Raw genomic sequence first — 12,041 nt, forward strand, 5'->3', positions numbered from 1 at the left:
CAGGAAAATAATTGCCACAAAATATCTACCTACTCATGGATGCTGGCATTAATTTGCTAAAGAAGCATGTGCGTGTTCCTGCCTTGTTCATTTTATTCTCCACTTACAGTAAACATACGAGAACTACACAGGCTGCCTCCAAAGCCATCAGTTTCTGACCTTGCACAGTAGGGAAAACGCATTTCCAACTGGGAGACTAAGGTTAGCATCCTTTTGTGTCTGGGCTCTAATGAGCAGTAAACAGCTACACAGGAGCACGCCTGTCCCCTCCAACGTCGGGGTCAAAAAAGGCAACCATCTGATGTGCCTGTTTGTTTTTGCTTGCTTTCGTTTCTCCCTAAGACCCCTCTCTCCAGGAAAGCCTAAATGTCCTTAGTATACAAAATTCAAACAACCTACTTTATGGAAAGTTTCTAACATGGTTCTAAGAAAATGTCCATTTTAAATAAATGGTAGTCCCTTTGAAATGTTCACAATTAATAGCAAGTTAGAATAGCATGAATGCACGGAATCTTTGTATTTAAATAAGGTTTCATCTTTAAACCTTATTTAGCTACCACATTCAGCTTCAGTGAATGGCATTTCCTTCCTCTTTATTCTCTGGCTTAACTCTCCAATAGTCGTGGAACCAGAGACAGTAAATAGTTTAGGCCATATATGATCTATTGCAACTACTCAGCAATTATTCAACTCTGCTTATGCGGTGTGAGAGCAGCCACAGGAAATATCTAAACAAACAGGCGGGGCTGTGTCCCAATAAACATTATTTACAAAAGGAGGCAATGTATTTGGCCTACAGTACATAGTCTGCTGACCCCTCATTTAAACGAGTCTGCTCTCATTTAGTAAAACTTTCATAGGACCTGTTGCTGCAGTCAGAGTTACACCTGAGGCTAAGCTAAGGCACAGGATAAGGCCCCTTTCTGCAAGCTGGTGTTGATCCGGCCGAGATGGCCACGAAGATATTCAGAGAAGCCAAAAGAGAAAGAGGATGGAAAATCACCTCGCACCATGTTAGCTAATCCTCATTCTCATGTTGCAGAAATTGTCAAGTTCATTAAACGTTTTCACTACTGTAGCAGAAATGTATCTTCTCCTACATGGGAAGAAACATATGGGACAGAGATGAAGGAGATTTTCAGATGTAATTTGTCACAACTTCTTATTGTGTAATCCCAAATCACTGGTCTTGCTCTCTTAGGGCTACAAATAATATAGTACTTATTATACTACATAATCATCAGTCACTAATGTGATCATTAATGTGTGTTAAAACACAGAAATCTGACGTTGTCAATATGCCGGTATTATTGGGTAAGAAAGCTGTTGGATACCTTGAGATTTCATCAACCCTGGGATCACGAGAGAAAGATGATCACAAAGCACAGAGTCGGTCTTCTGTTAGGGAATTCACCTACCTTGATCTTGCGACAGCAGCTTTACCTGACTCTCCCCTTCCCTTCAATTTCCAAAAGTGAAAAGCTAGTAAAGCAACAGCCCTCAAACCATGAAGGAAGCACTTTCAAAGGGAGTAGAAGGAAACATTCACTGTTACTGTGTTGCCAGTGAAAATGTTCTCCTCCTCTCAGTAAATGCAAATGTCACTGATGATAATTTGCCTTTTTGCCTGACAAGTTTCTACTTAGATCTGAATAGGAGAGAAGATACATGAACTAGGAAGTTAAAGGCTTAGAATGTGAGACATGTCAGTGGGTGCACTTAAGGCAGCAACGCAGGTGGCTTTGCAACTTGCTTGGCATATGGATTATGATAAATAAGCCACACAGCCTAGCAAAGAATGTCATAGTTAACAGTTGCAATTACAGTTTCTGTGGGCAAACTGACGATTACTCAGAGTCCATACTTGCTGCATCTTAGAGCTGAGATTGCACATCTATTCTACAAATCCAGCTGCAATAACCCTCCTCTTCAATGCTCTTGGTCACAGGTGATTGGTAGGTAGGTGGGACTAATAAAGAGTTGATCACGTAGGAGTAGATGGTGGGGAGCTTTGCTGAGAACTAAGCAAATTAAATAGTATCAGAAACTAACTGCTTCAGCTAGAAGTAATCTTCCATATCTAAACTTCCATAGCACTTTGTATTTTTATGATACTTTTTTATTTTTTAATTACAGTTAGACATACCTAGATAGTACTATCTAGTTCGGGGAAATTCAAGAAATGTGTCTTGAATGAATGACATGAACTTTTTCTTTGGATAGTATACTTGACCTTAAAAACTTGCCTCCTAATAGAATTGAATAAGTGTCAAAGGATTTTTGAAAGTTGGTCTCAAAAGAGAGGTTACGTGGCTGACACTGTGGAGGATTCCTGTCTTTCAGTACCTGAAATTCTACTGTTGGATCATTCTTCTTTAAGGCCTCATGATTTTCATATTCCAGAAACCCTTGTGAAAACATAGCCAGCTTGACCAAGTTGCCATGGGAACAGATGCTGGATAAAGTGCATGAGATACAAGAGGATGAGGAGAAGGGAAGTGACCAAAATGGAAGAAAGGATTCCAAGATGGAAAGTAGATGAACCACACCTTATTAATAGCTTCTCATAATAGTACACTTGTTTGAAACTGCGTAAGCACTGCCAGAGAAACATATTTATTATTGGTCAGCTGGGTAAAATAGTTCAAATGTATTTTGGATGTTAATGTTTTGGGGTGATGCTATAGAAATCAGGAGCAAATGAAATTTCTCAAACTCATGGCTGATCAGCCGTGCTACAGTAACTTGTTTTTCCACCAAATCTTTTAACAGGACCTCTAATGAGAAGCAGAATCTTCTCAGTTGAGGTCAAATCCTTTTATTCCCTCTGTCCGCCCTCTTAATTGGATACACTACACAGGAACAGTGAAATGGCCGGAGGGCAGTGGGAAAGGCCAGAGGAAGGTTGCAAGACAGTTTATTCATCTGTCTCCAAGTAACTCTTGAGAATTCACTAAAAGTGGAAGTCCCGGGGCCAGCTTTCTTTTGGGGTGAAGGAAGGAGGAGGAAAAAAGAGAGAGAGAGTGATTACAAAATATATACAGAATGCCTGCTTCACAGGCAGACCGCTGAGGATGGTCACTCAGGGACCCGTGAGACTAGATATTTTCACTCTTGTGTTTTGGGATTTGCTAGGATTACACCAAATGAAGCTCTCTGGGCTCTGCAGCCTAGAGGCTAGAAAACACATCCTAACCTTTAAATACTAAAAATGGATGTGAGGCTGCCATTTCCAAAAAAACAACAGTCATGACTCTTCTAAGGAGAATTAATGACAGGAAGATAGCATTCATTACACAGATCCTTGGAGGCAAAATATGATAAAGCTCAAATCAGATTTTCTGGTTCTGGCCCCATGGACTTGTGCAGAGTCTGGATTTGAAGAGCCCTCAGTGTGAAGCCAGAGGGACCCAACACAGCCAAGTGGTGGGTGTTCAGGCTTCATTCCACTTAAGTTAGGGACTCATGAAACTGCCTACTAATATGAATCTGAAAACAGCCTAGGGCCAGTTTAGCCATGAACAAACTGTATATGGTTTATAAGTGGCAGGTGTTTCTCCTAAAGGCAATAAGGGAGAGAAGCTGTTTCTATCCCTCCAAGAGAACCAAAGCCGCGCTCCCACTCTAAGCTGCAGGGGTGGTGACAAGGGGCAAGTTTGCATTGGTCTTTGAAGGATGAGGTTTCCCTCCTTTAAGCTAATGGAGTTTTCAGGTAAGATGGACATGCCCAAGCCCCTTTATAGCCCAAGCCCCTTTATAGCCGAAATAATCCCCTTCACGGGTCTGTCTCAAAGAGACCTGGAAAAGCTGACAAAGTCACGATCCCTGGATGTGATGTTTTCATAATTTGAGAAAATGAAATGATGGGAAGGATTCTGCCTAATTCATTAGAGAGTCCTTTACTAAAGTGCTTAACTGTTTCTTTGTGATTATTTGTGAGGTTTTATTGAAACACATTGAGTATTTTGCAAAAGGAAAGGTATCAATATTTCTCCCTTTTCCCCTTCAGGATTAGCACTCTGGTCTTTTCTCTTGGAACAAATAGTGGTCATTCTCCTTTACCCTCAGGATTCTTGAAAATGTCTCAGTGTTTTTGAAGAGGAACATTAAATGAGACGTATTTTTCTATGCTATATCCCAATTCAAAGAAAAGTTGAGATTTGATTTTGCAGTTTTCATTGCCCTTCATTGCCAAATATGAGAAATTGTCAGAGCCTTATCAGGAATGAAACTGGAGAATTGAAAACAAGAGTCTACAACTGGTTTTATTCCTGTGTGGAAACTCACAGGGGCTCCTGAAGGCTCCAGGGATAACATACATTTTCCAGAGAAGGAAGAATCCTTGCTAGTCCCTTTCAGGAGCCAGATAATGAAATAGGCAAAAGGAAGAACTATGAAGGGAATTTTATTGCCAACTTAATCGGTCCAGAAGAATTAATGTACCACCTTTAGGGCATGGCAGAGTGGAACTCAGCATGTTTTCAACTGCCTGTATCTTTTCCTTTGGGGTTTCCCATACCAGTTTCCTTTCATTTGAAGGCACAGGGGGGCAATAGGCAGAGGTGACATAATGGCAAGCATCTTTTGCTTATTCTTTAGGAAATGAAACAGACTTGCTTTATCCTGAAAGCTGCTCTCTGCTGTTTGTTGAGTACCCAGTGAGGATGAAGGTTGGGGATGAAAGCTTGAGGAATGGACCAAATGCTTATGCTGTGGTCCAGTTACCGCTGTCCGGTATAAATGGCTTTTCTCTTCTATTTGCACTTAAAGAACCATAGGGAGCGTTGGCTTTGGTCACATAAGAGGCTTTCATGACATGAGATAATTACGATGATAGCGGGGATATTAATATTTTTTTTTCATTATGACTATGTTTCAGTTCCCTATTTGGTACTATACAGTAGGACTATGCACCGTTCTTGTAATGATGTCTCCCAGTTTATTATAGGCAGCTTAACTTAGTTTTCCCTTTCTATGCTGCCAACCTACCAGGAAGATATTTTTCAAATATGCTTTTTTTTTAAAAAAAAAGTTGACTTAGATATAAATGGCAACAGCTTATAGAATATAAACATACTTACTGCCTTAATGTTACAGGTGCAAGTGCTCCCTTGTACTTGGAAGTGCTGGGTGACATCCTAAATTCTGAGTGAATGTATGGCATGTACCTGGGATGAGGCGTCTTCTTGTGCTAAGGATGTTAGGCTGCAGTGCAGATGTGGTCCCCTGCTAGGTTTTATTACAGAGGAAATTCATTCTTGCCATTAGTTACAAAGAAGAGCTTACAGCTTTCAAATAGGCATGTCAGCCCCCTGGTAGCATGGCTCTGAGTAACTAAGATAAAAGCTTTGTTATCTGAAATTCAGAATGAAAGGGAGTCCCTTATAGGCCACACATAGCCAGATAGAACTAAGATCCTAAGCAGGCAGACTCCAGCTTTAAGCGCACACGTGCGCTTGTGCCCTTGGTAGCTCTTTCTGCGTGCATGTCCCCAGGGCTCAGACAGAGTCTCAGACCTGTGCCCCGTCCTGTTACTGTTATCTAATCTTTTTGTTAACTGACTGAGGATTTAGATGTTACTATTCCCTAAGACATTTGTATTTGAATACTACTTTCAAGTACTAAAGAAAGGGTGGTATCTTTCAATTCACACTGGACACCTAGACACTTTTCCTTTCCATAATGAGCCCTGCATTGCAACAGTATATAAAGACTTATATGGTAGAATTTTATCATGGGCCTCAATTCTCTCTTCCTCTTTGTACCCAAAAAAGAAAACAGATGGCAAAATAACTATTTCCAGAAATTCTCGAAATAACCTAATTTTCGTTATTAGTTTAATGCGGTCATTCATTTGAAGATGTATTTTGAAAACAGAGATTCTATATAAAAATTTGGTGGTTGACCCATATACACCATTATAAATTGGCCTCTGTCTAGCTAGTGAAATTGCTAAAGATTCATGTTCCCAATTCTGCCCTGGCTTCCACATAAAGAATGGAATTTTAATTGGGCTGGGGTACAGCGCAGATAAGGAAGTCTCAGAAAGAAGAAATTAATCATAGTAATAAAACAACGCCTCAGGGGCTCAGGTGAATAGAAAGCAGGTAGGCTCAACAAAACGAAATTAAACTTAATTAACTATTAGTACTCAATGAATTTACATGGATAAATCTATTCAGCTGTCTTAGCATGTGGTTTTTTTTTAGTTTATCTGGACTTTTTCAGTGAGAGTTCCAAAGAAAAAGATGGGGTCACTGAGCCTACAGGACTTAGGACAAATAAACTGAAGACATAGGATGATTCTAAAGTAAATTCTTAAAATTTAGAGAGTAAATAATCTTATGTACACAGTATGCAGCATCTTTATGAACCACAAAAAAATAAATCTTATTTTTCAGAATTACCTCAGTCGATCAGAATTTGAAAAGGCTATGACAAAAGATTCAGTGCATAAAGAAGTAACAATATGAAGCATCGAAGGCAAGCATAATAAACATTTACTTCTTTAGACATTTTTCAAAGAGAAATGAAAAAATTGTTTGCTTTTTGAGCCATCCACCCGAATTTCAAGATGACTGCTTTTGCCAAATGTTCTTTATTCATTTCAAAAAAAAAATCAAAGACTCAGGAAATCAACTATTGCTATGAATTCTATTTCCTAGTATTAACAATGTTCCCTGAATTGTGTGTGCATTTACCTGCTGGTGTCCAAATGCACCAGCATTATTATGAAGAGAAATGGGTCACACAGATTGGGATCAAAATAATTTCAAAAGGGAGGTATGGAGATAACCAAATGGATATAGGGTATACCAGTTTTCAAAAAAATCATAATGCATTTGCACACATGTAAGCAGTAAAATAATCCAACTATGTTTGAGAAATAGCCTATAGCATTAGCACTTTAGTGTCTTTTGTCTATTAATTCTTCTAGTGTAGACAAGTAAGTGTAGTTTAATAGGATGTCTGTTTATCACAAAGCTGACTGAATCATTTTTAATAAGGCTGATATGCTCCTACGTGTATTTACTAAAATTAAGTGGAATTTGAGATTTGTGTGTGTTGCCGTGTGTACTTGTATAAACTCAGAGCATCAACCTGGAACATGCTTTGGGGAGCACATTTCACTTGCTACAGTATGTTCAGAGATCCATGCCAAGGGAGAGTTCTATTTCTGCCTCTTTGATCATTTAGCTTCCTGTAGCCCTGGGTGCCTAGTCTACAAATCAGGGCATTTGCAGGACTTCTCAGAACCAAGTGGCTGGCAAGAGTCATCCTCCAGCTCTGATCTTCTTCCTCTAGGCAGGTGCACTTAAAACACCTTCACACTGCAACTGGATTCATGAATATTTTGAATAGCATGTTGGGACAAGGATTCATCACAACCTCCATAACACAGTCTGTATGCCTCTGCTAAAGTTTTGCTTTTGCGTTTTCATGCCTAGATCTTCTTCTCATGTCCTGAAATGTCAAAGCTCCCCAAATGTTACCAAGGATAAAGGTCTCAGAGTGCTTGGGGCAGGACATGTAGCTTGAGGACCCAGCAACTTTCACCCTCTAGGTGCTTATTTTAAGATGCAGCACAAAATGAAAGTTCAATCTCATCTTCTCTGAAATTGCTACTATGTCTGGAAATCTAGTTTGGGTTATAAGACAACATGGAACATGGTCAGCACCATGACCTAGGTGCTAAATCTGGCCCAACACCTGCTTTTCTATAGCCCCAGAGCTAGAATGGTTTCAGGAGGATAAACAAAACAAGAGTGATAGATACAGTGTGACATGTGAAAAGTGTATGACATTCAAATTTCAGTGTCTCTAAATAAAGTTTTATTGGAACACAGACATATACATTCACTTAGGTATTGTCTATGGCCATTTCACACTACCATGGTGAAGTTGAGTAGCTGCTACAAAGACCAGATGTGGCCCCTACGGTCAAAAATACTTGCTGTCTGGGCCTTTAAAGAAATAGTTTGTCAACCCCTGGTATAGAATAAAGGGTAGCTTTGGGGTTAATAGGACCACAAGGATCCAGTCACTGCAACAGACACTAGTCCATTGTGGTTCAGTAGGAAATACAAAATATAAACCTTCAATACTATGAGAAATCTGTGCTTCTTTTTGTTGTGCTAGCCAGCATTATTTTTCTTTTGAAATGACAATGGAGAGCATAAAGAATTTTTTCCCCACTCCAGGAAACAATGTGTGTCAATTGTCATTATTCTCATAAATTACATGGAAAGACATTATCACACAGCCCACCCAGAATCCACTCACACAGTCTCTCAGTTTTTGCCTCTTTCTCAGCTATTCCTCCAGTTTGTATTTTGCCTGCACATTGGTTGGGGTGTACCCATCTGTTTATAGACCTGGAGATACAGCCACTTCCCCCACAAACAGCTCCCTACAGCTAAAAGGAAGTGGCAGTATTCAAAACAACATGTTGAATAAAAGGAACTAGGATCCCTTCAACTACAGAAGCAACATTTGCTTTGCCATTTCTATTAGTGTAGAAATAAATAACTATATTTGATTCGAAGGCCAGCTATGGAGAGGGTGGCAATGGGGAGAAGGAAGATAAAAGGAAAAGAAACTGGAGAGAACAGTTTTAAGCTGGCCTTCTCCCGCTCTCAATTAAAGATTCAGATGTAGTGGAAAGCATATATCATACCCTGATATTTGTGCTATTTGGCAACCAACTAGCTTTAAGTAGTGTCATAAGACCTTTGAATAAAATAGCACTTTATTCACTCAGAATTACTATGTGTGTATGTTGCTTGTAAATGATAACGTGCCCTCAAAAGCTTGTCTTGTCTTCCACTTGCTCTTAGCATATAATCACAAAGCAGACTCATGTAGCCGAGTCTGGTGACAGAAAGTTGTACCATCCTCAAAATAGGCAATTCTTGGTTGACTCTGGAAAATCTTTTCAACTCATCAGAATTTTACCAGAGGTGACATTTCTAACCCTGCTGCAAAAGCACCTGTGAAAAACTGTGACCTTTTAATCCTTTGTGTTGTCTCAGTCTTCATCAGAGCAAAGTTATTGTCCAAGAGGTTATCATTTGTTTTCACTGAAGATCCCATATCATCTGAAACAAGCTCCTAGCAATCAACTGCTCAGTTGATGGATATGGAATAAATACCTGTCATAGTATTATACGTGCTGTTGTAGAATCAGAAAGTGATTAGCTATGACCCTTCTCTTTCAGGTGTCTGCAATCACACTGAGAAGGCAGAGGTCACACACATGGAATATATAAGCATTTTACTCACATGAAAATTTAAGCAGAAGCGTAAAAAGAGTTGAGAAAAGAAATAATTACTTTGAGAGGACATGAGAATTATCTACAATCCAGGCATTGTAGGAGTATAGGATCTTGATAAACAGAGGGGAAAGAGGGAAAGTGGGTATTTCCTGGTGAACAGAATACACTGGATGAAAGCAAGAACAAAGTATTACCTAAATCAGTGTTAATGGCTCAAAGGGGAAAAGAATATTGAGGGAAAAATATATATATATTACCAGAGCTAGTTTGCAGCCAGACCAAGGCAGGCACTGAAAACAAGTGGAGTAGATACATGATGATTTATGAAATAGAATGCAAGGTATATTAGAGAGTTTGGAGAAATAAAGAGCTATAAGTCTTCTGCTGGAATTTAGTCGTAAAATGATGGAGCATAAATTAAATACCAATAGTATGAATGGAGAGGAAGAGTGAAGCTGATGAGTTTGTCAAAAAGAAACAAAGAGAAGACTCAGAAATAAATGTCCTAGTTGTGAGAGATTAGAAGGATGGTTGTAATTACTGGGATATTTGTTATAGTTAGAATGGGGGCCAGTGGAGGCCTGGAGAGTATATCGATTCCTGATGCACCGAGTCTGAGGAAGTGGAAAGCTATATCTAACTGGAGCAGTCCCAAGGTCATTCAAAGATCTGTGACTAGCTCATTATTAACCTGTAAGACATGGGGGCTTCCCTGGTGGCGCAGTGGTTGAGAGTCCGCCTGCCGATGCAGGGGACATGGGTTCGTGCCCCGGTCCGGGAGGATCCCACATGCCACGGAGCGGCTGGGCCCGTGAGCCATGGCCACTGAGCCTGCGCATCCGCAGCTTGTGCTCCGCAACGGGAGAGGCCACAGCAGTGAGAGGCCCGCGTACCGCAAAAAAAAAAAAAAAAAAAAAAAAAAAAAGACAGGAGATGCCGACTTAGACACTGCCCACTTGGAGCTGATAACTACTCCATTTAGTATACAAGCCCAAGAAGACACAGATAAAAATTTTGACAGCCCTTAGGTTTACCATGAGAGACATAAAGAGGAGTCAGATATTTTGGAAAAAAAAAAAAAAGGAATGAGTTATATCATCACATAAGCTAATGTAGTAGAGCTTTTCAAGAGGGTGTTCAAGAGAGAAACACACGTACCTGTATACACACACAACTCAAGGAAAGTGAGGACTAAAAAAAGACATGGAGGATTGAGAAGGTCATTGGTAACCCTCCAAAGTACAGTTTCAGTTTAGTGTTGGGATACAAACTGGACTGTCCCCGGACCTGCCTTAGTGGAGCTCTTTATTCCTATTTTAATAATATCTGTTCCGATTCATTTTTAATTCCCTTCTAGTGATTTGTATTTGTTCCTTTATTTCTATTTTTGTCATTTTGTTTATTTAACTCTCTGTCCAGGAATTTATCTTATTTTGCTACACAAAGTAGCCCGTCTGCTGTCATTTTGAACCTGTGGGAAGCTCGTCATCAGCATGATGGTGACCTTGACTCCCTGGCCTGTGCCCTTGAAGAGATTGGGAGGACACACACGAAACTCTCGAACATTAAGGAATCCCAGCTCGATGAAGCCGACTTCAGCTACAGCAGGCAAAATGGACTCTAGTCCACTTCCTCTGATGGCCAACTTCGGGACATTTGCTTTACAGGGGAAAGAAAGAGGCGGCTTTCTGCCCAGTGGCATTTGGGGAATTCAGCCTTCATTTACAATCAGTGAGCATCCCTGACTGAAGAAACTGCATTTTATATAGGTAAAATATGTTAATAGGGAAAAGTACAAGCTCTCTTAAATATATGTCTCCTCTGAAGCCACACTCCGGTTCACAGTTGAGGAACTTCTCAGATTGGGAGTGGCAAGGATAAAAGCGAGGGCATATCTAGATAAAAGTAACTGTGGGAAAAGATGAGCTACAGCAAAGCTGGGAAGGCAGAGATTGAATGAGTGCATGTTTTGCAACAGATTTTTAATGACGTGCCCCAAAGTACCAGCTGATTCTGGCACCAGATTGTCTGAGTTTTCTACCAACTGGCATCCGGGATGCCGGCAATCATTGTCAACTGGCTTTTAGAAGTGAAACACGGTTGCCAGCCCATCTGTAGGACTTCAACCACGTCAAGGAGGGCATTTAGAATTTCGAATCTGAGTACACCACACCAGCACCAATTCCCTATCTATCCTAGCCACTTAATGGAAACAAGATCAAGAGGCAGAGAGATCACAAGCTAGCTCCAGCAGCGTACTTACCCCTCCTTCATTTTCTCCAAGGACCAAATATCCACATTCTTTCTTCCCCTTCCTTACGCATTATATTAGGGGGAAGGTTTCAAGGAGCATAGACTTTTCAATACGGAAATTTATTTTTTTCTAACTCGAAGCAGGACCATCTCTATTCCCAGCTAAGCCACTCAAATTGCAAAAGCTATCAGAACACAGCTTATCATACAGATTTAGAGACAAGGGAGGTCAAATCAGGTCCAAGGAAACATGAACTGCAGATGCCATAGGCCTCAAATAAGCTGTTATTCTAGGATGCAGGTGTTGATTCAGTTCCCCAGTGCAGTTGTTATGAAGGGATTAGGGGGTTTACTGTCCTTCACAATCCAGTTCTTGAATTTTCTAGCCTTTTGGTACTATGCTCTCACAAAATCTCTCCGTGGGGCTATAGGTCATCCTCGTTTTGCCTCTTGGGAAATTAGCAGATGGTCTTTGCTCTAAATGATATCCGAGTACATAGACCTGAGGAATAC

General features: G+C 40.3%; 1 protein-coding gene across 2 annotated transcripts in view; it reads left to right on the top strand.

Annotated features, from left to right (window-relative positions):
• Positions 1 to 10,899, top strand: part of UNC5D (unc-5 netrin receptor D) — a 620,692-nt gene extending 609,793 nt beyond the window's left edge. For both annotated transcript variants that reach the window (XM_060085992.1, XM_060085993.1), the window contains one exon: positions 10,695 to 10,899. In XM_060085992.1, the coding sequence (XP_059941975.1) occupies positions 10,695 to 10,899 (205 nt within the window). The remainder of the gene's footprint in view (positions 1 to 10,694) is intronic.
• Positions 10,900 to 12,041: the final 1,142 nt, after the last annotated feature.

Source organism: Mesoplodon densirostris, chromosome 20 (assembly GCF_025265405.1).
Source record: "Mesoplodon densirostris isolate mMesDen1 chromosome 20, mMesDen1 primary haplotype, whole genome shotgun sequence".
NCBI classification, from domain to species: Eukaryota; Metazoa; Chordata; class Mammalia; order Artiodactyla; family Ziphiidae; genus Mesoplodon; species Mesoplodon densirostris.